This window comes from Oncorhynchus nerka, linkage group LG15 (genome assembly GCF_034236695.1).
Source record: "Oncorhynchus nerka isolate Pitt River linkage group LG15, Oner_Uvic_2.0, whole genome shotgun sequence".
Lineage (NCBI taxonomy): Eukaryota > Metazoa > Chordata > Actinopteri > Salmoniformes > Salmonidae > Oncorhynchus > Oncorhynchus nerka.
The window spans coordinates 34,721,391-34,747,386 of NC_088410.1; the positions used below are offsets into that span (position 1 = coordinate 34,721,391).

General features: G+C 44.0%; 1 protein-coding gene across 2 annotated transcripts; it reads right to left on the minus strand.

Moving 5' to 3' along the window:
• Window positions 1-1,582: 1,582 nt before the first annotated feature.
• Window positions 1,583-24,236, minus strand: LOC115142523 (ATP-binding cassette sub-family C member 10-like). 2 transcript variants are annotated; one of them, XM_029682045.2, is made up of 22 exons: window positions 24,155-24,236; window positions 22,952-23,153; window positions 21,270-22,647; window positions 20,776-21,003; window positions 20,344-20,500; window positions 20,012-20,175; window positions 19,827-19,906; window positions 19,542-19,713; window positions 19,194-19,292; window positions 18,794-18,983; window positions 18,611-18,688; window positions 18,238-18,423; window positions 18,010-18,142; window positions 17,535-17,727; window positions 16,509-16,852; window positions 15,985-16,154; window positions 15,123-15,283; window positions 14,545-14,798; window positions 14,114-14,259; window positions 4,964-5,061; window positions 2,903-3,015; window positions 1,583-2,764 (listed from the first exon to the last, which is right to left on the minus strand). In XM_029682045.2, exons 2-22 carry the CDS (start codon window positions 23,140-23,142, stop codon window positions 2,629-2,631), a joined length of 4,671 nt encoding a protein of 1,556 aa, XP_029537905.1. In that variant the 5' UTR covers window positions 23,143-23,153; window positions 24,155-24,236; the 3' UTR covers window positions 1,583-2,628. The 2 variants fall into 2 exon arrangements, with proteins under 2 accessions (XP_029537905.1, XP_064857604.1); XM_065001532.1 differs by lacking the exons at window positions 1,583-2,764; window positions 4,964-5,061 and having other exon boundaries at window positions 2,912-3,015.
• Between the last annotated feature and the right edge of the window lie 1,760 nt (window positions 24,237-25,996).

Sequence of the window (25,996 nt, forward strand, 5' to 3'; positions counted from 1 at the left end):
TTTTGGCCTGGTGGTAGATTGGTCAACATGCCCTTGAGCAGGGCATTGACCCTGGATGCTTCTGTGTGTTGCTCTGAATGGGAGTCGGATGACTGATATGATGTAGTTGTTGAGCGGCTTCACTGCAAGTATATTGTGTGTTTCGAATATTCAATAAAAAAACAATTTTATTATATATATATTTTTTAAACATCATCTATGCCAATAGTTACTGTAGACATTTGCATTACAAACCTGCACATACTGTTGCAAACTTGACATACAGCGTTGGGCCAGTAACCAAAAGGTTGCTGGATTGAATCCCTTGAAATCCCCGAACTGACAAGGTAAACATCTGTTGTTCTGCCACTGAGCAAGGCTGTTAACCCACTGTTCCCCGGGTGCTGTGGATGTCAATTATGGCAGCCCCCTGCCCCTCCCTGATTCAGAGGGGTTGGGTTAAATGCAGAAGATGCATTCAGTTGTACAAGTGACCCTTACAATGACATCATTGTGGACTTTGTAAACACTAGCAATAGAACCTGGCACCATATAGTCTGGATGGAGTACTTCAGCAAAAGTTTCTAAATGTAAATTGACAATCAATCAAAATCGGGTTGTTTTGACCATGCAGTTTGTAGTTACTCAGCCCCTAGGAGTTTTACCACCGATGTGAGAAAGTTGAGTGTTAGCAGTCCATGGTGTTCCGTACTCCTGTAGGAGTGCCTACCCTGTGCCTCACTCAGCGAAAGCATACCCTCCCCAAAGCAGAAAAACTGGTTCCACCTTCAGCATACCTTCCCCGTGCCTCAGTCGGTGAAAACATACCCTCCCCAAAGCGGACAAACTGGTTCCATCTTCGGCATCCCTTCCCCGTGCCTCAGTCGGTGAAAACATACCCTCCCCAAAGCGGACAAACTGGTTCCATCTTCGGCATCCCTTCCCCGTGCCTCAGTCGGTGAAAACATACCCTCCCCAAAGCGGACAAACTGGTTCCACCTTCAGCATACCTTCCCCGTGCCTCAGTCGGTGAAAACATACCCTCCCCAAAGCGGACAAACTGGTTCCATCTTCGGCATCCCTTCCCAGCCACAAACTGTCACACACATTCTTCAGTCCAGGTAGGCAGGGTGATCACGGAAAACTGGCCTCTCAAGACTGGAACTGTGAGATGGAGAGTGCTCTGTTTTTCTCCATCAACACACCAAGACAGGTGGAAAAAAATATTTGTCTGTTGATATAACAAAAATGCAGAGGTGTGCCAAAGAGTTGTCTTGTTTCAAGGGAGGGGCAGCTAGGCGTTCATTTATGACTCATGGTAATTATAAGGCACAACAATGAAGGTGTGGCATGATTGAGAGATTAACACTTGAATAGAACTGATTTATGAGACATAACATTCTTACTACCGGTATGTAACCATACCTTTAAGGTGGGGCTCCTCCTCCTTCCAATTATCGTTAATGACAATTGTGTAATCGTACTGAGATTCTGATCAACCCAAACTCAACAAAACAATAACATGGCATGTGTAAAACAGAAATATAACTAATGACTAATTATGACGATTATCATAATGAACTTCAAGCAGTGACAAGACGTGTAAAACCAGTAGAGCCATTTGATTTTGAACATGTTACAACTTCATATTACTGTACATGAGAGTACTGACCTCAAGTGAAAACGCTGTATGTAAAGGCGATTCTCCCTGAGATGTTCTCTCTTACAGTGTATTACAAAACAGAAACATTCTCAAATGACTGATATACAGTAGTTCTACTACAGAATGGCTTGAAATCAGATGTAACAATATTGTGAGGAACTTCCAAACAAATGTTCTCTGTGTGAATGGTAAACAAATAGAAAAAAGAGTAACTTTAAAATGTCTTTATCTCAGTCTATTTGTCTGCAACACGTCCATAGAGCAAACAGTGTGTAAAACATGAATTTTATCTATGTGAAGAATGTCCATTATTGTGCACTCTGTCTAGCTATAAAGGTCATACTGCCAACAGACCAGGTGCAAGAGGAATCTCAGACATTCATAAATGATTGACGATGCTGAAATGTGAATGACTGTCTTACTCTAGGAAGAAAACTTTTCAGTCAAAATAAATCCATTATAGCTCTATAAATTACTCCCTTCAACACAAAAGCAATTACAGTACTTATTCTATGTTCCTTCATTCCTTCTGTGCTACTGACACATCAGTTCTTTGTACCACATTAACGTGTTTCCTGAATAAAAAGCAGAGAAATTCCACAATGCCCAGGTTAGAAAATTAACCCGGCTTCCTAAAATGTAGTTAAATAATAATCTCACTTGGGTTGGACTATTCAGACCTTGCTCTCTGAGGTGAAATGTCAGTCGGTGGGCCTCAAGGCAGAAGTCTCAGCCCTTAACCACAGATCTAGGATCAGATCACCCTACACTAAATCCTAACCTTAACGATTATGGGGATGAAAAAAAAAATCGATTATGACCCTGGACCAGTAATTATTATAGGGCCAACTTCTACCACCTCCATTGAACAGGTGGCTGGTTGGTCCACCGAGTCCGACCACCACTGGCCTCCTGTGAGGAAACAGAGAGAGAGAGATCCCCATTGACATTTCCCATTGTCTTTAGTCCTCTGATAGCTTCTCTTCTTATTCTCCCCTCCCACCAACCAGCTTGCAGAAAATAGAGTCATCTCTTTGGCACAGATCAGCAGGGGTGTCAAACTCCACCACCTTCCCAGAATGCATCACCAGCACCCTGTCGGAGTCCAAGATGGTGTTGATCCTGTTGACAGAGAAAATCAAGATGTCAAATTACGTTATAAAATGTACCATGAAAACTTAAGTTATGTATAATTTGGTTTAAATGTCTACTAAAGCACTTAAGATTATTATGTAAAGTTGTGTTCTTCGAGTAATTTACCTATGGGCAATGGTGAGGACGGTCTTGTCTTGAAATGTCTCTCTGATTGTCTGTTGTAGCAGTTTGTCAGTCTTTTGGTCAACGCTGGCTGTAGCTTCGTCAATACACAGTATCTATAGAGAGGAAACAATGGTTGAGAAATAAAGCCATGTTAGTTTTTTATTTCACCTTTATTTAACGAGGTAGGCCAGCTGAGAACAAGTTCTCATTTACAACTGCGACCTGGCCAAGATAAAGCAAAGCAGTGCAACAAAAAACAACACAGAGTTACACATGGAATAAACAAAAGTACAGTCAATAACAATATAAAATATATATACAGTGTCTGCAAATGGAGTAAGGAGGTAAGGCAATAAATAGGCCATAGTAGCGAAGTAATTACATTTTAGCAAATTAACACTGGAGTGATAGATGTGCAAGTAGAAATACTGGTGTGCAAAAGAGCAAAAAAAGTAAATAAAAACAATATGGGGATGAGGGAGGTAGTTGGATGGGCTATTTACAGATGGGCTGTGTACAGCTGCAGCGATCAGTGAGCTGTTCAGATAGCTGATGCTTAAAGTTAGTGAGGGAGAAGTCTCCAACTTCAGCAATTTTTGTAATTCGTTCCAGTCATTGGCAGCAGAGACCTGGAAGGAAAGGCGGCCAAAGAAAGTGCTGGCTTTGGGGATGACCAGTGAGATACCTGCTGGAGCGCGTGCTCTGGGTGGGTGTTGTTATTGTGACCAGTGAGCTAAGATAAGGCGGAGCTTTACCTAGCAAAGACATATAGATGACCTGGAGCCAGTGGGTCTGGCCGACGAGAGCATACAGGTCGCAATGGTGGGTGATATATGGGGCTTTGGTGACAAAACAGATGGCACTGTGATAGACTGCATCCAGTTTACTGAGTAGAGTGTTGGAGACTATTTTGTAAATGACATCGCCGAAGTCGAGCATTGGTAGGATAGTCCATTTTACGAGGGTATGTTTGGCAGCGTGAGAGAAGGAGGCTTTGTTGCGAAATAGGAAGCCGAGTCTAGATTTAATTTGGGATTGGAGATGCTTAATGAGTCTGGAAGGATAGTTTATAGTCTAGCCAGACACCTAGGTATTTTTAGTTGTCCACATATTCGGGCGGGCGGGTGCAGGCAGCGATCGGTTGAAGAGCATGCATTTAGTTTTACTAGCGTTTAAGAGCAGTTGGAGGCCACGGAATGAGTGTTGTATGGCATTGAAGCTCGTTTGGAGGTTTGTTGACACAGTGTCCAAAGAAGGGCCAGATGTATACAGAATGGTGTCGTCTGCGTAGAGGTGGATCAAGGAATCACCCGCAGCAAGAGCAACATCATTGATATATACGGAGAAAAGAGTTGGCCCGAGAATTGAACCCTGTGGTACCCCCATAGAGACTGCCAGAGATCCGGACAACAGGCCCTCCGATTTGACACACTGAACTCTATCTGAGAAGTAGTTGGTGAACCAGGTGAGGCAGTCATTTGAGAAACCAAGGCCGTTGAATCTGCCGATAAGAATACGGTGATTGACAGAGTCGAAAGCCTTGGCCAGGTCGATGAAGACGGCTGCACAGTACTGTCTTTTATTGATGTCAGTTATGATATCGTTTAGTACCTTGAGCATGGCTGAGGTGCACCCGTGACCAGCTCGGAAACCGGATTGCACAGCGGAGAAGGTACTGTGGGATTCAAAATGGTCAGTGACCTATTTGTTAACTTGGCTTTTGAAGACTTTGGAAAGGCAGGGCAGGATGGATATAGGTCTGTAACAGTTTGGGTCTAGAGTGTCACCCCCTTTGAAGAGGGGGATGACCGCTGCAGCTTTCCAATCTTTAGGAATCTCTGACGATACAAAAAGAGAGGTTGAACAGACTAGTAATAGGGGTTGCAACAATGGCGGCAGATAATTTTAGGAAGAGAGTGTCCAGATTGTCTAGCCCAGCTGATTGTCTAGTAATTGATATGGATGGTTGAATTCAAAGCCATGATAGTACTTGGTATGGATGGATGAATTCAAAGCCATGTTAGTAATCGATATGGATGGATGGTGTGGGCTGGTTCTTACATTAGCTTCAGTCAGCAGAGCCCTGGCCAGACACAGCAGCTGTCTCTGTCCCAAAGAGAGAGACTTGCCCCGCTCTCCCACCTCAGCACCAAGACCACCTAAGATACACAGATGTTAGTGAGGCCACCTGACCGAACTCTTACAGACAGAAACATGAACTAATTACTACCGTCACTCTCTTCCTTCCTTGTTCTTTCACTCTCACTTGGTTTGATACCAAACGTGAAAGTAGAATTAATGTCTTACAGGTACTAGACATGCTATGTTTTTTTTTAATGGGTCTAATCTAGGGCTGTGGCGGTCATGACATTTTGTGATTGTAAAGCAAATAACTGCCGGTCTCACGGTAATTGACCGTTAATTAACAAACACATTTGGCATCTCCTGGCTTCCACACTGATGCAGACCTTTGGAACCTCTACATTTTAAAAAGTCTAATAAACCTATGTAATATAACCTACACCATCACAATAAATCCATTATTTATTTTAGACAGGTCTAAAGAAACATGATATGAAGAAAATGCAGTCTATTTCAGAAGAACAGAAACGCATATTCTGAGTTGTCGTTATGTTAGGCCCTGATCTGGCTTTGCCATATGGCTGTGGGCGACACTATTTCAATTAGCAGACAAGATTTGCTTAGAATTCAGTGGCATTATTTTATAGTGTGAAGAATACAATTCAAAAAGAATACATACAGTTGAAGTCGGAAGTTTACATACACTTAGGTTGGAGTCATTAAAACTTGTTTTCCCCCACTCCACAAATTTCTTGTTAACAAACTATAGGTTTGGCAAGACAGTTAGAACATCTACTTTGTGCATGACACAAGTAATTTGTCCAACAATTGTTAACAGACAGATTATTTCACTGTATCACAATTCCAGTGTGTCAGAAGTTTACAAACACTAAATTGACTGTGCCTTTAAACAGCTTGGAAAATTCCAGAAAATTATGTCATGGCTTTGGAAGCTTCTGATAGGCTAATTGACATTATTTGAGTCAATTGGAGGTGTACCTGTGGATGTATTTCAAGGCCTACCTTCCAACTCACTGCCTCTTTGCTTGACATCATGGGAAAATCAAAAGAAGTCAGCCAAGACCTGAGAATAATAATTGTAGACCTCCACAAGTCTGGTTCATCCTTGGAGCAATTTCCAAATGCCTGAAGGTACCACGTTCATCTGTACAAACAATATCACGCAAGTATAAACACCATGGGACCTTGCAGTCGTCATACCGCTCAGGAAGGAGACGCATTCTGTCTCCTAGAGATGAACGTACTTTGGTGCGAAAAGTGCAAATCAATCCCAGAATGACAAAGGACCCTGTGAAGATGCTGGAGGAAAGAGGTACAAAAGTATCTTTATCCACAGTAAAACGAGTCCTAGAGCGACATAACCTGAAAGGCCGCTCAGCAAGGAAGAAGTCACTGCTCCAAAACCGCCATACAAAAGCCAGACTACGGTTTGCAACTGCACATGGGGAAACAAGATCGTGCTTTTTGGAGAAATGTCCTCTGGTCTGATGAAACAAAAATAGAACTGTTTGGCCATAATGACCATTGTTATGTTTGGAGGAAAAACGGGGAGGCTTGCAAGCTGAAGAACACCATCCCAACCGTGGCGCACGGGGGTGGCAGCATCTTGTTGTGGGGGTGCTTTGCTGCAGGCGGGACTGGTGCACTTCACAAAATAGATGGCATCATGAAGAAACATCTCAAGACATCAGTTAAAGTTTGTTTGCAAATGGGTCTTCTAAATGGACAATGACCAAGCATACTTCCAAATTTGTGGAAAATGGCTTAAGGACAACAAAGGCAAGGTATTGGAGTGGCCATCACAAAGCCCTGACCTCAATCCTTTAGAAAATGTGTGGGCAGAGCTGAAAAAGTATATGTGAGCAAGGAGGCCAACAAACCTGACTCAGTTACACCAGCTCTGTCAGGAGGAATGGGACACAAGTTACCCAACATATTGTGGGAAGCTTGTGGAAGGCTACCCGAAACGTTTGACCCAAGTTAAACAATTTAAAGGCAATGCTACCTAATACTAATTGAGTGTAAGTAAACTTCTGACCCACTGGGAATGTGATGAAAGAAATCAAATCTGAAATAAATCACTCTTATTATTCTGACAGTTCACATTCTTAAAATAAAGTGGTGATCCTAACTGACCTAAGATAGGGAATTTTTACTTGGATTTAAATGTCAGGAATTGTGAAGTTTAAATGTACAGTGAGGGAAAAAAGTATTTGATCCCCTGCTTATTTTGTATTTTTGCCCACTGACAAAGAAATGATCCGTCTATAATTTTAATGGTAGGTTTATTTGAACAGTGAGAGACAGAATAACAAATACATCCAGAAAAACGCATGTCAAAAATGTTATAAATTGATTTGCATTTTAATGAGGGAAATAAGTATTTGACCCCTCTGCAAAACATGACTTAGTACTTGGTGGCAAAACACTTGTTGGCAATCAGAGGTCAGAGGTTTCTTGTAGTTGGCCACCAGGTTTGCACACATCTCAGGAGGGAATTTGTCCCACTCCTCTTTGCAGATCTTCTCAAAGTCATTAAGGTTTTGAGGCTGACGTTTGGCAACTCGAACCTTCAGCTCCCTCCACAGACTTTCTATGGGATTAAGGTCTGGAGACTGGCTAGGCCACTCCAGGAGATTAATGTGCTTCTTTTTGAGCCACGCCTTTGTTGCCTTGGCCGTGTATTTTGGGTCATTGTCATGCTGGAATACCCATTCACGACCCATTTTCAATGCCCTGGCTGAGGGAAGGAGGTTCTCACCCAAGATTTGATGATACATGGCCCCGTCCACTGTCCCTTTGATGCGGTGAAGTTGTCCTGTCCCCTTAGCAGAAAAACACCCCCAAAGCATAATGTTTCCACTTCCATGTTTGACGGTGGGGCTGGTGTTCTTGGGGTCATAGGCAGCATTCCTCCTCCTCCAAACACAGCGAGTTGAGTTGATGCCAAAGAGCTCTATTTTGGTCTCATCTGACCACAACACTTTTACCCAGTTGTCCTCTGAATCATTCAGATATTCATTGGCAAACTTCAGACGGGCATGTACAGTGGGGCAAAAAAGTATTTAGTCAGCCACCAATTGTGCAAGTTCTCCCACTTAAAAAGATGAGGCCTGTAATTTTCATTATAGGTACACTTCAACTATGACAGACAAAATGAGAAAATCACATTGTAGGATTTTTAATTAATTAATTTGCAAATTATGGTGGAAAATAACTATTTGGTCACCTACAAACAAGCAATATTTCTGGCTCTCACAGACCTGTAACAACTTCTTTAAGAAGCTCCTCTGTCCTCCACTCGTTACCTGTATTAATGGCACCTGTTTGAACTTGTTATCAGTATAAAAGACACATGTCCACAACCTCAAACAGTCACACTCCAAACTCCACTATGGCCAAGACCAAAGAGCTGTCAAAGGACACCAGAAACAAAATTGTAGACCTGCACCAGGCTGGGAAGACTGAATCTGCAATAGGTAAGCAGCTTGGTTTGAAGAAATCAACTGTGGGAGCAATTATTAGGAAATGGAAGACATACAAGACCACTGATAATCTCCCTCGATCTGGGGCTCCACACAAGATCTCACCCCGTGGGGTCAAAATGATCACAAGAACGGTGAGCAAAAATCCCAGAACCACACAGGGGGACCTAGTGAATGACCTGCAGAGAGCTGGGACCAAAGTAACAAAGCCTACCATCAGTAACACACTACGCTGTCAGGGACTCAAATCCTGTAGTACCAGACGTGTCCCCCTGCTTAAGCCAGTACATGTCCAGGCCCGTCTGAAGTTTGCTAGAGAACATTTGGATGATCCAGAAGAAGATTGGGAGAATGTCATATGGTCAGATGAAACCAAAATATAACTTTTTGGTAAAAACTCAACTCGTCGTGTTTGGAGGACAAAGAATGCTGAGTTGCATCCAAAGAACACCATACCTACTGTGAAGCATGGGAGTGGAAACATCATGCTTTGGAGCTGTTTTTCTGCAAAGGGACCAGGACAACTGATCGGTGTAAAGGAAAGAATGAAATGGGGCCATGTATAGTGGGATTGAGTGAAAACCTCCTTCCATCAGCAAGGGCATTGAAGATGAAACGTGGCTGGGTCTTTCAGCATGACAATGATCCTAAACACACCGCCCGAGCAACGAAGGAGTGGCTTCGTAAGAAGCATTTCAAGGTCCTGGAGTGGTCTAGCCAGTCTCCAGATCTCAACCCCATAGAAAATCGTTGGAGGGAGTTGAAAGTCTGTGTTGCCCAGCAACAGCCTCAAAACATCACTGCCCTAGAGGAGATCTGCATGGAGGAATGGACCAAAATACCAGCAACAGTGTGTGAAGCCAACAAAGGGTATATAACAAAGTATTGAGATAAACTTTTGTTATTGACCAAATACTTATTTTCCACCATAATTTGCAAATAAATTCAATAAAAATCCTACAATGTGATTTTCTGGATTTTTTTAACTTTTCATTCTGTCTGTCATAGTTGAAGTGTACCTATGATAAATTACAGGCCTCTCATCTTTTTAAGTGGGAGAACTTGCACAATTGGTGGCTGACTAAATACTTTTTTGCCCCACTGTATATGTGCTTTCTTGAGCAGGGGGACCTTGCGGGCGCTGCAGGATTTCAGTCCTTCACGGCGTAGTGTGTTACCGATTGTTTTCTTGGTGACTATGGTCCCAGCTGCCTTGAGATCATTGACAAGATCCTCCCGTGTAGTTCTGGGCTGATTCCTCACCGTTCTCATGATCATTGCAACTCCACGAGGTGAGATCTTGCATGGAGCCCAAGGCCGAGGGAGATTGACAGTTCTTTTGTATTTCTTCCATTTGCGAATAATCGCACTAACTGTCACCTTCTCACCAAGCTGCTTGGCGATGGTCTTGTAGCCCATTCCAGCCTTGTGTAGGTCTACAATCCTGTCCCTGACATCCTTGGAGAGCTCTTTGGTCTTGGCCATGGTGGAGAGTTTGGAATCTGATTGATTGATTGCTTCTGTGGACAGGTGTCTTTTATACAGGTAACAAACTGAGATTAGGAGCACTCCCTTTAAGAGTGTGCTCCTAATCTCAGCTCGTTATCTGTATTAAAGACACCTGGGAGCCAGAAAACTCTGATCGAGAGGGGGTCAAATACTTATTTCCCTCATTGAAATGCAAATCAATTTATAACATTTGTGACATGCGTTTTTCTGGATTTTTTTGTTGTTATTCGGTCTCTCACTGTTCAAATAAACCTACCATTAAAATTATAGACTGATCATTTCTTTGTCAGTGGACAAAAGTACAAAATCAGCAGGGGATCAAATACTTTTCCCCCTCACTGTATTTGGCTAAGGTGTATGTAAACTTCCGACTTCAACTATAGCTGAATAAAATAGAAAGGATGCTTTCACCAAACAATTTCTGAGGCAGTGCGCTATTCTGTGTTGAGGGGTTAACAAAGAAATACAAAACTTTAGTTGTGATACAAACTTTGGGCTATATGTTTTGATTGGTAATACAATCTAAGGCTGCAAGATGCGAGTAAGGAAGATTTGAAAAAAGTTGCATGAAAGGCATGAGTTCTGCTTTGTTGCTTGCACAGGCTGCACACACTTCATCAGTCTCTCATTCACAATTTGACAAGCACTTGATAATGCCTTAAATTTCCTGGTGGCATCCCCCTAGTGTGGCCGTAATGCCCCCTTAAAAAAACGATGCCTTTTTACGGCCAGTGGCAGTTGTGCGCTTGGTCTGAATATACAGTGCATTCGTAAAGTATTCAGACCCCTTCACTTTTTCCACATTTTGTTACGTTACAGCCTTATTCTAAAATGGATTAAATAAATTTTGTTCCTCATCAATCTACACACAATGACAAAGTGAAAACAGGGTTTTAGCATATTTATTACAAATAAAAAACTTTTTAAAAGCAATGAGGCTGATCATTGACTACAGATCAGAACATGTAGCTTAAAATGTTGATAAACATTGGGCTATTTCTTCACATTATAAGCACGAATGTTCCAAAATGCAATCAATTAGCAGGAAAACGCAATTCGCAAAAGTGAGCATAAATGCGATTATGCATGCAATTCTTTATTATAAAGGTGTATTTTTATGGTGAAAATTATTTGCCCCAAATTTTAAACTCGTGTGCTACCTATGTATGCACGTTAGGCTCTACACCGGTCATTAAGCAGATTAATGTGCTTAATTTTAAGAAGTTATTTGACCACTTTAGTTGTGATTCAAACCTTATCAAAACATATAGGCCTATGGGCTTGGCTACATTAGGTGTTTCCTGCCTTAATGCACACAAGCGGCATCATTCACAATTGATAATATATCATTCACAAGTGATAGGCTAATCATGTCACCCATTAGACTATTCTCAAATCAAACTTTGTCACATGCGCAGAATACAACAAGTGTAGACTTTACCGTGAAATGCTTACTTACAAGCCCTTAACCAACAGTGCAGTTCAAGAAGAAGAAAATATTTATCAAGTAGACTAAAATAAAAAGTAATAATGAAAAGTAACACAATAAGAATAACATAACGAGGCTATATACAGGGGGCACCGGTACCGAGTCAGTGTGCTGGGGGTCAGGCTAGTTGAGGTAAATAAATGGGGGGGGTTAACGTAAATTGTCTGGTGGTAATTTCATGAATTGTTCAGCAGTCTTATGGCTTGGGGTAGAAGCTGTTGAGGAGCCTTTTGGTCCTAGACTTGGCGCTACAGTACCGCTTGCCGTAGCAGAGAAAACAGTCTATAACTTGGGTGACTGGAGTTTCTGACAATTCTATGGGCTTTCCTCTGACACCACCTATTATATAGGTCCTGGATGGCAGGAAGCTTGGCCCCAGTAATGTAATGGGCCGTTCGCACTACCTACTGTAGCGCCTTACGGTCAGATGCCAAGCAGTTGCCATACCAGGCGGTGATGCAACCGATCAGGATGCTCTCAATGGTGCAGCTGTAAAACCTTTTGAGGATCTGGGGACCCATGCGAAATATTTTCAGTCTCCTGAGGGGGAAAACGTTTTGTCGTGCCCTCTTCACGACTGTCTTGGTATGTTTGGACCATGATAGTTCGTTGGTGATGTGGACACCAAGGAACAAGAAACTCTCGACCCGCTTCACTACAGACCCGTCGATGTTAATGGGGGCCTGTTCGGGCCGCCTTTTCCAGTAGTCCACGATCAGCTCCTTTGTCTTGCTCACATTGAGAGAAAGGTTGTTGTCCTGGCACCACACTGCCAGTTCTCTGACCACCGCCATATAGGACGTCTCATCGTTGTCGGTGATCAGGCCTATCACTGTTGTGTCGTCAGAAAACTTGATGGTATTGGAGTTGTATTTGGCCACACAGTCGTGGGTGAACAGGGAATACAGGAGGGGACTAAGTACACACACCTGAGGGGCCCCAGCGTTAAGGATCAGCGTGGCAGACGTATTGTTGCCTACTCTTACCACCTGGGGGCGGCCCGTCAGGAAGTCCCAGATCCAGATCCAGTTGCAGAGGGAGGTCCTTAGCTTAGTGATGAGCTTCGTGGACACTATGGTGTTGAACAATGAGCTGTAGTCAATGAACAGCATTCTCACATAGGTGTTCCTTTTGTCCAGGTGAGAAAGGTCAGTGTGGAGTGCGATTGAGATTGCGTCATCTGTGGATCTGTTGGGGCGGTATACGAATTGGAGTGGGTCTAGGGTGTCCGGGAGGATGCTGTCGATGTGAACCATGACCACCCTTTCAAAGCACTTCATGGCTACTGAAGTGAGTGCCACGGGGTGGTAATCCTTTAGGCAGGTTACCTTCGCTTCCTTGGGCACAGGGACTATGGTGGTCTGCTTGAATCTATGCACTTAAATAGCAAATGAAGGAAACTTTTCCCGTGATTAATTTTAATGCCAGCCAGGGAGGCTATACTTCTGTTTTAAAGCAAAGCAATGTGTTTAATATTAGGGAAGCCTAGCTTATAGAAAGCTGATGGGATCCTCCTCTTTTTAATAGAGGCCATCAAAACACTGTTCTCTCCCACAATTTCATATCCTATAGAAATGTTGCGCAACATGAGCTCATGAAGTGTTTGATTTGATTTCTGATTACATTTGCATTGCTGTCAGAGTGATTAGAAGGACAATAGAGTGCTGAGTACCAGGCAGTTAGCAAGTTTGGTAGGCTACTAATGACCATCAGCAGCATCAGAGCTTGGAGAAGCCTAGTTACCATGACTAAACGGTCACGCGGAATTTGACTGCGGTCATGACTCGTGACTGCCGGTGTGGCGGTAATATGGTCACTAACAGCCCTAGTCTAATCATAGAATGACATATAGATGGATATATTACATATAGAATCGCTATTAATGTCATATGATCGCCGTGTCATAACTTTTATCATGTATTAACTTTTAATGTGGCATAAAAACAACCAGTCATGAAGTTTTCACTTGAATGTGAAACAATCACTTCAAAAGGCACTCCTTTTAGCTACCCACGCATGTTTGTCCACTCACAAAATAATTCCAGCATCCAGTGCACCCGCAATTTTCTGAATGGAAAGACAAATCTGTTACAAAAAAACTAAAAGTGTAATGACATTCAGCGATTGTCATTAGGCCCACTACTCTTGTAGCCTGAATTGATGCATCCAATGCTGTATGTGCGCATCTGTCACTTATCTCCGCAACATTTTTGTGTTCTCTTTCGAACCACAGCACGTGGACCAATTTTAAGTAAACTCGCTCATTTTCATGCAGCTGACATGCGGTAATGTTAAATAATGGTGTCATTGCATATAGTTTTCTTGGCATTTCCTTTTAATTATTGCAATGGGCAACGTTTTACCAGGACGGCATTCCACCACTAATTATTGTGTCGGGACATGTTACCGGAATGTACCGGCTTACTTTCACCCATGTTTGATACCCCTCCTCTCCATTGGTCTCTCATTCTGTTTGTCTGTTTAATTCAACTCCTCCTCCTATTTCTTATCCGCTATATCACCCTTTCATTTGCATGCTTTTTCATCATCCATCTCCCTTCTATCACCATCACAATCTCCCTCCTCTATTGTCCTCAATCCTCTCCCACCCTCCCGCTTTCTCACCGATGCGGTTGATGACAGGGCTGAGGTGACAGTGTTCCAGGACCTCCAGTAGCCGGGGGTCAGGGTGACGTCCACATGGGTCCAGGTTCTCCCTCACTGTCCCGCTGAACAGGAATGGGTCCTGGGGGATAATGGCCAGTTTGGACCTGCAGGGGGAGCCACAAATACAGTGTGAAAGATTGATCTGTCAACTACTCTAGATTCATGAATGAATGAAGGAAGGAACACAGATTTCTTATAGTTCAAAATATGCAGATGTGCACGATGAATGTCGTCACCTATAAAGGGCTTTTATTACAGATGCACAGATCACCATCCAAGTACACAATAATGTTGAGTCTAGCAGTTGGAAAAGTACCAAAAAAAACATTCAAATCCATTATCATCATATCACCACCATATTCATCAACATCATCTCTTAATCCTCTCACCTGAGCTGGGCCAGTCCCACCTGTCTGGTGTCCACTCCGTCCAGTAAGATCTGACCCTGGTTCAGCTCCACCATGCGGAAGAGGGCCAGGAACAGGGTGGACTTTCCTGAGCCCGTCCGGCCCACCACCCCCACCTTCTCCCCAGGCCGGACCACCAGGCTCACCCCGTCCAGGGCGTTGGGCAGCCCCTCTCTGTAGGACAGCACGGCCCCACGGAACTCCACCCAACCCTGCTCCGGCCACGAGGTGGGCACCTATGGTAAAGACGGAAGTAGATGGGTCCTCAGTCATTTAACAAATGTACTTGTTTTCTATTCCCCCGAGTGGCCACTTCAGTAAGAAGTAACTGACCAGGCTAAAAGACCCAAAGAACTTGAACAAATAGATTTAGTAATTTTAGAAATAACATCTATCCAACACCTCATAAAGACAACCACTGAAAACCTGCCACATAACCTTCTAAAGGTCTACAGAGTGGTGTACACTTCTGACATTGAAAAAATGAATTATGAAACCTCTTCAATGAGGTGCAGCTGAGTGGTATGCAATAAGACACACGCCCTCACAGGACTCCTCACCTGTGGGTTGCTGTGTTGTGGCTCAGTGGGCAGGGTGGTGGAGTACTCCTCGGTGCGCTCCACACTCACCAGCTGCAACTCTGTCTGGGTGAAGCTGAAGATGAGGCTTGACAGCAGGCCTGTGATGGACAGAGCATAGGACAGGGACAGACCCACCAGACCTGGCAGGGAGAACACCCATAGGACAAACAGTCATTATTAAGGCCTAGACACAGCAAACAGGACATATCTAGAGTATACTCAATACAAAACAATATTGCCCTCAGAACAGCCTCAATTCGTCAGGGAATGGACTCTAAAAGGTGTCAAAAGTATTCCACAGGGATGCTGACCCATGTTGACACCAATGCTTTCCACAGTTGTGTCAAGTTGGATGGATGTCTTTTGGGTGGTGGACCATTCTTGATATACACAGGAAACTGTTGCGCGTGGAAAAACCCAGCAGTGTTGCAGTTCTTGACACAAACTGTGCGCCTGGCACCTACTACAAAATATTTTGTCTTACCCATTCACCCTCTGAATGGCACATACACAATCCATGTCTCAATTTTCTCAAGGCTTAAAAATCATTTAACCCGTCTCCTCCCCTTCATCTACACTGATTGAAGTTGATTTAACAAGTAACATCAATAAGGGATCATAGCTTTCACCTGGATTCACCTGTTCAGGCGATGTCATGGAAAGAGGTGTTCTTAATGTTTTGTACACTCAGTGTACATATACTGATACTATTTCTAAATTCTCCTCTACACCAGCCTCAACAACTAATAGACATAAACAGTGTAATCTGAGTCAAGGCCTGTGTTGTGCTAGGTCTGTGCTGACTATGGGACACCTGCTAACACGCTAGCTGGCTGCTCACCTGGGTCGATGGATTTGAACTGGTGCTGGACGATGGCGATCACGCCGATGCCCGTCACCACGACGACGCCGATCATCTGCAGGCGGATGTCCAGCCACTGCATGGCGGCGTTGCAAAGGAACAGACAGCGCTGGTTCTGCTCCAGGCGCCGCTCATTCTCCTCCTCGAATCTGGAACCACAACAGACAGAGAACATGAACATCCTTCCACTCAAAGTTAACCTAATTCATGCATTGATAGCAATATTTTCAGCTGTAACCACAGGCAGACAACTGTGTATTTATACTGAAATCCTATTCACTTATTTTTACATTTTCAAATATTACAGTAGTAGCCAGCACAAAATACATGTTTCGGCTTGGACCTTGGACTGGTCCTAGAGAGGTACAGGTTAAGCAGGCTTTTGTGCCAGCTCAACACTAACCGCTAACACCCCTGATTCAACTAGCCAAATCAAAGTTGGCAACCACAGATCTAGGTTGGCCTAAAATATAAATTCCTCATTCTAACTTTACCGTCCTCACCTGGAGGCACTGGAACTTGCTCGGATGGTACCCAGGCCACTCAGCGTCTCAGAGAAATGTGAATACACCGGCGAGAGGGTGAGGCTGCACAGACGCTTTAGGTCTCTGGATGTGTGTCGGTAGAAGCGCTGTGTGCAGTGGTAAAGCAGGCCCAGGGGAAGCAGGGGCACTAGGACCCAGGGCAGGCCGTAGCTCATCACTATCAGCATGCCCAGTAGGCCGAAGATGTTAGCCAGCAGGATGTTGAGGAAGAAAGGGAGAGTGTCGTCCACGCTGTACAGGTCGGAGGAGAAGCGGTTAAGGATGCGGCCCAGCGGTGTAGTGTCAAAGAAGGTAACTGTAGCCTGGATTGATATAGAGAGAGGCGGGTCAGGGGTAGTTAGGTGTGTTTGTACTCTATCATGGCAATGTAAATAGTAAACATTACAAACACGTGGATTAAGGTGGTCTAGCAGTCTAAACCGCTGCCTCCCGATCACATATAGCGCTGCAGCATGGGACCAAAGCCTTTTCAGCCTAAAATTAGCTTTCCCACTGTCTCTCCTCTATCCAATAAAGCATTTTGTTTAAGTACAAAAAAAGTATGTATAATAATTGAATATATGCCATATATAATATATATATAATATTTTTTTTTACAAACAGTACCAAACACTAGAAATGTGTGGACACACAACAAGTACACTGTAAATTATTTGAAAGCATCAACTCTCACACAGTGGAGGCTGCTGAAGGGAGAACGGCTCATAAGAATGGCTGGAATGGAGTCAATGGTGGTATCAACCACATGGAAACCACGTCTTTGATGTGTTTGATATCATTCCATCGACTCCATTCCAGCCATTACTATGAGCCATCTTCCCCTCAACAGCCTCCACTGCTCTCACAGCATGAGTTGAACAATGAGAATTTTTCAAAATAAATCATATTTATGCTACAAATTTAAAATACTGCCTTTGCATGATTGAAACCATGACCATGACTAAACCAGTTTCCCGAGGAGTCAACTTAACAGAAAAAGCCCACCTTGAGGACTGTGTCCAGCAGTCTGTTGTGGACAACCGATGCCGCACGGATGCCTCCATAGGCGAAGAGGAAGGCTCGGATGGCGGTGAAGATCGTGTTAGCCCCCGCAATGGAACCGTAAACCGTCAGATAGAACTTCACCTCTGAGCTTATGTTGGCGAAAGGTGTCGTTTCCATAATACTGACCGGGTGCCTGGAGATAAGTGGAGAAAACATGCATTTTAATATGCAATTGCTTAATAAATCTTGTCATGCGTGTGTGCTGCATCATGGATGTCTGTGGGATTTGACACCTCATCCTTTTACTGCACAATCTAAAATATGTAGAGGCTCTATATATAAATGTATCTAAGTATGACTTAAAGCAGTGTGGAGTCGTAAGTGGATTATATAAGAGGAATCACACTGCACATTCTGAGTAATTGGAATCTTATCTAGGGTATCAGTCCTAACGTTGTAACAACCTCTAACTTACATTAGTCCTCCAGGAGAGAATAGCAGCAGATGTGGTGAGCTGTAGGCAGGCATTAGAACACTCTGGGAGGAACCATTGTTCTTCAGGTTAGAGATCCAGTGGGACAGCCACCAGTCAGACACATTCTTAGAGGCTGAGGGACAAAGACAGCAAAATGTACAAAACATACACAAGCCTGCAAAGGCAACAGAAGTGTGATGTGATTAAGGCACCAGGTGGTCACTGTACCTTGCATGAGGAGTAGGGACAGTAGGATGGAGACAGCCAAAGCCCCTCCTACCGCTCTCCAGTAGGCGTGGTAAACCTTCCAGGCCAGCCCGCCCACAGCCTTCTGCTCCTCCCCTGAGAGTGAAGACTCCACCTCTGCAAACAGCTCATTGGACGGACCCTGCTCCTCCTCTCGCTCAATAACATCTGATTCAAGTCAGAATGCATATAAAAACACCTGGCAATTTTTTCATACAATAGTCCACCACTCAATTCAAGATGTAGAAAGTAATTAAATGGAGCTTCGTTCCTCTGCATCAGTGATATTAGCACTGTGTCGCAAGCAATACATTCCCAAAACACAATGCTAAGAGACATTAATGACTACTGTTACCTTTCTCCTTTGCATTACTGTCATTCTTCCGGTTCTTGGGCACTGCTTCTACCAAAGGAAGGACCTCTTCAGGTGTACCTATTTAAAACAAATGAGTTTATTCAGACATATAAATGCGTTAACACAGAAAAGTAATTAATTATTCCATTATCAATTGAAGAACATAAGGCCCAAGTTCACTACCAGTTTTAATAATTGTTCCATTGTCCATGAGAATCACCACATCAGCTTTGTCCACAAACTCTATGCGGTGGGTGCAAAGGATTCTGGTCTTGCTCCTGAGGATTCCCATGATGCATCTCTCCATGAGGTGATGGGCCACGTCAGTGTCTACTGCTGCCAGTGGATCGTCCAGGAGGAAAATGTCTTTCTCCTTGTGTGTTTAAAAGAGAGAGTGGGAGTAATGCAGATGTGTGCAAGAGAGATAAAGACAAAGAGAGATAAACCTTCAGTACAAAAAGCTAATCATTGAATGTTTTCTGCTATCCAAACTCCCAACCTGGTAAAAGCTTGCTTGTTAAATCAAGTTGGAGATTCACTGTTCTAGATGGCTGTTACCATGGAATCTGGTGAGGACTCTTACCATGTAAACAGCTCTGGCCAAGGCCAGGCGAGCTTTCTGTCCTCCACTCAGATTAACTCCATTCTCTCCCACCTCGGTCCTGTCCCCATTAGGCAGAATCTGGACAAACAAGACAATTCAGTCAAATACTTTCATATGCACCGAGTTTGGAATTTGTGTTTATAACATTCATTGGATATATCACAAATATATTAGGGGTTGTCAAGTAAAGCTTGTACTGGGCCAAAATAAAAATGGAACAAGGGATAAAGCTAGCATTGAGGTTGTCTGTGAGGATAAGAGAGATTGAAGCAGAGACAGAAACAAATAAAGAGAGTGAAAAAGAAAAAGAGAGATGCTGAGTCTCACATTGATGTCGTCTGTGAGAGCACAGGCCTCCACCACGGCCTGGTAGAAGGAACTGTTGTAGTCTCTGCCAAACAGGATGTTGTCCCGAACTGTTGCATGCTGGATCCACGGCTCCTGAGCGGCTAGACCGAAACCATCCTCCCTGCCCTGGACGTATACAACACCTCCACGCCTACAGAGGGAAGTAATAACTCAATGATAGATCGAAAAAGGTCACTGAAATAAACAAACAAAACAAATTTACTTGAGCTTTGTAAACTTAGTAAATGAGGCGATGAGCACTACCTGTTGAGTTCTCCAGTGATGGCTGCCAGTAACGAGCTCTTCCCAGAGCCCACCTTTCCCACCACAACAACTAGGGATCCCTGACAGACAAGAAAAAAAGCATTACAACATTGCAGTGATTAGATGGTAGACCCCATGATTTACACGCTGTATAGGTTACATAGTTTGTGATGCAGGGTACACACCTTAGTGATGGTGAGGTTGAGGCTATGGAGCAGCAGACTTCCTTTGGTGGATTCAGTCTCAGAGCCTGTATCTCCCTCTGTGGGGTGGTCTGGCCCCCCAGGCCCCTGCCATGAGAATGTGCCCTGACTCATCACAATGATGTCCTGGGTGTCCTCAGGGGCCACTGTAAGTTGGAGCCACAAAGTAAATGAAAAACATTCATACACATAATCGCATCTCACTTTCATAGACAGAGTTATTGAACATGTATTAATCATGTATAACAATTAATGATGTATGTACAAGCAAAATGTACTTAATTTATGCTGCGCACTCTCACACACACACCTACCATGACTGAAGTATGCATCGAGGTCCTGGTTGGGCAGCTTGAGGAAGCGTTGGATGCGGTCCAGGGACACCTTGGCCTCCAGGGTGCCGTTGAGGACCCAGGGGAAGCTGTTGAGGGGGAGAATCAGCATGCCCACTAGAGCCAGAGTGGTGAACACCTGCAATGGAGGAGGGGAAGTGTCCCTATTCGAATTAGTCTCATGTACCCACATCCTCATTGTGTTCCTGGGTATCAGCTAGTAGGTCTTTCAACAGTTAATACGTCTCTTCCAATGTCCATTCTGGCATAGCCACCACTTGGAATGTTCTATCCGAAACATTACTTCATACAAGGTGGTATGCTAGTGAGGACATTGGAACAGATTGATTGCAAAATAGTTTGCTGACATTTAAAAGTGAAGCGCTCTAGTTTCACAAAATGAAACATGCCTACCTTGGCTGCAGTGAGCTCATGGCCGAGCAGCACGTATGTGACGAAGGTGATGATAGATATGACTACGGGTAGAGCTCCCCAGGTGTACACACACAGAGCATCCAGGTACTTAATGGCCTTGAGGTGGGACAGCTCTTGCCTCCGACAATCTGCTATCTTCTGGGCAAAGTAGGCCCCCCAGTTGTAGAACTTGATGACTCGTATTCCAAAGAGGACCTCTGTCATTAGCTGGAAGGCAAGGACATGGCAGACAGACGACATTGAATGAGTTCACATCTCACATCTGATATTGAAGTATTTTAATATAAAAGCTGTAGGACTAGGTCCACAAGAACCCGTATAGTATGTATGAAGTTGTATAATGCAATTACTACTTTATTACTACTTAATAGTACTACTCTAAACAATAAACATAGTGTCCATATTGATGTTTGCTATGGTTGGTATGTTAAGATAAAAGTCAAAGATAGCCAAAGCCATAGAGAACTTCTCACCTTGACACGACTATCCTTATGTGTGAGCATGTGCTTGTTATTCTCCATGATCTTCGAGGCCAGCACCTTATTGAGCGGCACCAGCAGCAGAGCCACACCCAGTCCTCCTAGGAAGGCCACGCCCACCTGCAGGTAGAGCAGGTAGAGGGCAATAGAGAACTGGAAGGGCAGACTCCACATCTCGTGGAAACTGTTGAAGAAGTTGACCACGCGGTCCGTGTCCGTGCTCATGAAGTTGACCACCTCACCCAGGGTGAACCGCGCCGCCAAGCCACCGCCGTTGACCCGCAGTGCTTTGCCGTAGATGGAGGAGACGAGGGCGGCGCGCGCCGATAGTGAGACCTTCGAGACCTCAAAGACGAAGAGGTTCCGGATGAGGGCGGAGAATAAGGTGCTGAAAAAGAGGCCCGTGGCACACCAGGCCCCCCAGCTGATGGGGGCCCCCTTCTCCTCCATGTAGGTCACCAGGCTGCTGAGGAGCAGGGGCCCCGCAAAGCCCAGCATGTTGCCTGCTAGCTTCAGCACTCCAAGCAGGTAGTAGCGCAGCCCGAAGGCTTTGTGCAACACTTTTAACAGTCCTACCTCCTCCACTGCTATGCCAGATAGTTCCTCCTGGAGGGGTGAAGTCCATGTTCCATTCTGTAGGCTCCTGCTTGCAGGCCTGGGTGTAGTGTTCCCTCTCTGTGTTGCTGCCCGCTGTTGGCAGTCCTCCCAGCAGCGGAGGAAGTGTCGGCGCACTACGCTGGTGCGCAGTCTCCGGGGAAGGAGATAGACGTCGCATGGCCTCTCCAGCTCCCCACGCCGCCCACGCCTCAGCAGAGGGTTCAACCACAGGTACAGCAGGCGGGAGATGCAGCCACTGCCATCCTCTGCCACCATCTCTCCCGTGTCCTGGTAGAAACTCTCTGGGATGAGGAGTGAGCTGTCTGCATCATTGACTGACATGGAGGTGTAACTCCATTCACCAACGCAGGGAGCAGCGAAGGCCAGGAGGTAGACCAGGAGAGGGAGTCCCCGGGCGGCTGCGAGCACCAGCCGGGCCACTCTAAGGGGCTCCGCCAGGTCCAGGTAGGTGGAATCCCGGGCGTAAGCCAGCAGGATGACCACCAGGTTAGGGATAGGCAACAGCACCAGCAGTAGTAACATAGAGGGACCCCTGGTTCTTCTATGGATGGACCTCTGGAGGACAAGCAGGGCCCCAAAGTGGACCAGCCAGGCTAGAACGGCACATCCATCAGCTAGGACGTCCAGGTACATGTCCCCCCGGTGGAGGAGGGCCACCAGGACTAAGTCCCCCACAAAGAGCAGGGCCACCAGTAGGGCCGAGGCCACCCTGAGGCCCCAGCCACACGGGGGAGAGGGCCGGAGGAGACTGCATCTGTGTAATGCAAAAGGATAAAATGGTAGATGAGCCGTCTGAAATATTGCCTGGCTAGATATAATAACTGATAAAGATGCCGATCTACTGAATGGGATCCAGGACAGACATGAACTAGACATGAACTAGACATGAACTAGACATGAACTTACTGTTCTGGAGGTATGCATCTTTATTTTGCCTAGGTGCAATATGGGGGCCTGTATTGCATGCTACTGTATGTGCTGTAGGATTAATAGAGGCCAGAATGTTCTAGCCTATGCCTTGTGATTTTGTGAGCGGCCTGACTGTGACCTAAAGTTACCTCTGAGCACTCAGGTAGACGGCACTGAAGACGGCCACCACAGCGTGAGCCAGGGCTCCCAGAACCAGCTGGTTAAAACAGGGGCTGATGGCTCCATCCTGCCACACTGGGAACGGGTCAAGGGTGTCCGTGTGGCACAGGCCAGAGATTAACTCACTGGGGCCAAAATCAGCCACCACACCTGTCCCCATTCTCCAAGCATCTGGGGAAAAGATATATACACAACTTACACTACTGTTCAAAAGTTTGGGGTCACTTAGAAATGTCCTTGTTTTTGAAAGAAAAACACATTTTTTGTCCATTAAAATAACATCAAATTGATCTGAAATACATTGTAGACGTTGTTAATGTTGTAAATAACTAGTAGCTGGAAACGGCAGATTTTTTATGGATTATCTACATAGGCGTATAGTGGCCCATTATCAGCAACCATCACTCCTGTGTCCAATCGCACGTTGTGTTAGCTAATCCAAGTTGATCATTTTAAAAGGCTAATTGATCATTAGAAAACCCTTTGGCAATTATTTTAGCACAGCTGAAAACTGTTGTACTGATTAAAGAATCAATAAACTGGCCTTCTTTAGGGTAGTTGAGTATCTGGAGCATCAGCATTTGTGGGTTTGATTACAGGCTCAAAATATCCAGAAACAAATAACTTTCTTCTGAAACTCGTCGGTCTATTCTTGTTCTGAGAAATGAAGGCGATTCTATGCCAGACATTGCCAAGAAACTGAAGATCTCGTACAACGCTGTGTACTACTCCCTTCACAGAACAGCTCAAACTGTCTCTAACCAGAATAGAAAGAGTGGGAGGCCCCAGTGCACAACTGAGCAAGAGGACTACAGCACAGTTCTGTACTACCTAGCTATAGTTACACTACATATATAGCTAAATGATTTGTTTTAAGAAATGTGTTTGTCTCTCAATAAGCAGTCTACTGTCAACTCATTTGAAGCCCTCTATGATTCAGTTACACATGGTTTAGCTAGCTAGCTGTCATATTCTACTGGTCAGCCACACTTGCTTGGGGGGAAAATGTGTAAACATTGGGATGAGACTGGCTAGCAAATCTCTCAACAGCAGCGTGTGTTATTGTTCGTCAAGTTAATTAAACATTGCCTTTTTCATGATATAAAGCGTATATATGGCAAGACTCTCTCTGCAACTTGGGATAACATAATTGTCAATATAAAGTTAAATACCTGTTCACAGCTTTGGATTTATGGGAGAATGTAGCGTTTGGTGGCGGAGCATCAGCAGTGTGACAACTTCCGGTGACGAGACAGATATTTTTCTCCAAGCGTAGGGTGCGTTCGCAATTGTATACAAAATGTATAAAGATTGGAACTTTCTAGATTAGAAATCCACATTAAAACATATTTTCGCCCAAAAAATTAACTAATGTAACAACATTTTTTAAATTGTTATATATTTTTTATTTCACCTTTATTTAACCAGGTAGGCTAGTTGAGAACAAGTTCTCATTTACAACTGCGACCTGGCCAAGATAAAGCATAGCAGTGTGAACAGACAACAACACAGAGTTACACATGGAGTAAACAATATTATTAAAACACTTAGATTTTTCAGGCTACACCATAAATAGAACAATAAAACAATGTATGGTTATTAGTTACATTGAGCATAAAAGACACAGGATGCTTCTCTATATGGAATGTTTTTTTATTCCGTGTCAGAAATATCAGTAAGAAAAGTCCTATAAAAGACAGGTATGTATGTATGTATGTATGTATGTATGTATGTATGTATGTCTTTAAAATATAAATATATCATCACAAAGTTGAATAGTTTACAAATAATAAAAATGTATTTCTTTTTAAATGTAAGTAAACTGCAGGTGAACAGAATATTTTTGGTGACAGACATAGTCACAGACTATCAATACTATGAAGGCCTACATTGAAAATAAGACATATTATTGGACAAGCTCTGCATTGTGTTTGGTTTGAGGTAGGCTATGTTGTATTACCTGTGTCTCTGTAGATGTGTGTGTGTCAATAAGTCTGATTCGATGGCAACTCTAACATACACAATTCCAAACCTGCGCATCTCCTTGTTCCAGTATTGCGCCCCAGGTTTCTTCTTGCGGCCAAAGAAACCGCAGAACCAGCCACAACACTTGTTTTTCTTGGGAGCCAGCTCCAGCCAGAAGAGGGGTCAGAGTTCCTGTGAACAAACAGAGCTCGTGAGCAGTGGTGTGTATTCATGAATGCCAAGGGAAGCCAGTCTTTCCCAAAACATTTACCAAGAAAAAAAACATAAAATAATTCATCTTTCATGTCTCTGTGTTTCATAATTTTCCTTCAATTCGCAAGAGGCTGAATATGCAGTATCTCCACTGAGAAAGCATCCACACGACCGAAACAGCGCCCCTCTGCCGCTGTACAGTATGTGTAGGCCATCTATCTGATGCTGTCTGGTCCAAAAGAGTATACCATTGTTGACGGCTATAGCTTTGAACACAAGGGAAGCCAGCAAGCATTTGGCCTCCCTTGATAAAATTGTATATAAAATAATAGCCAATCAATAATAGCCAATTAAACTGTGTGCGTTCAACTGTAAATGGTCCTGGCGCACTAAAAAAGTGTCAATGGATGCCAGTTTGGATTTTCCTTCACTCTTATCAAATTGTATTGAGAGCATACTATCATTTAAAGAAACAACTTGAATTGTTTCATTTTGGTGATTTCATGCAAATTGCCATTTCCTATATTAGTCATGGATGGAGATAGCTATTTGGACTTGTGGTTTTACTTAATTCTCCGTACTGGCCAATGATTATAAAAGCGATTCTGATCCAACCATTAAGTCATACATTGTGCCCTTGGCCTGAGAGGATGGACGTTCAATATGTAGCTAGATGGTGAAGGCTAATGTTAGCTAGCTAACGTTGCCCATGAAAGGACGTAAGGCTAGCGAGAAAACATTTTAGCCAGGTAGCATAGGACAACCAAAAATAAAAGCATGTACTGTTTGACAGAGTGATAGACTGTTTTGTCAACATGAAAGAGAGAAGGGTGGCA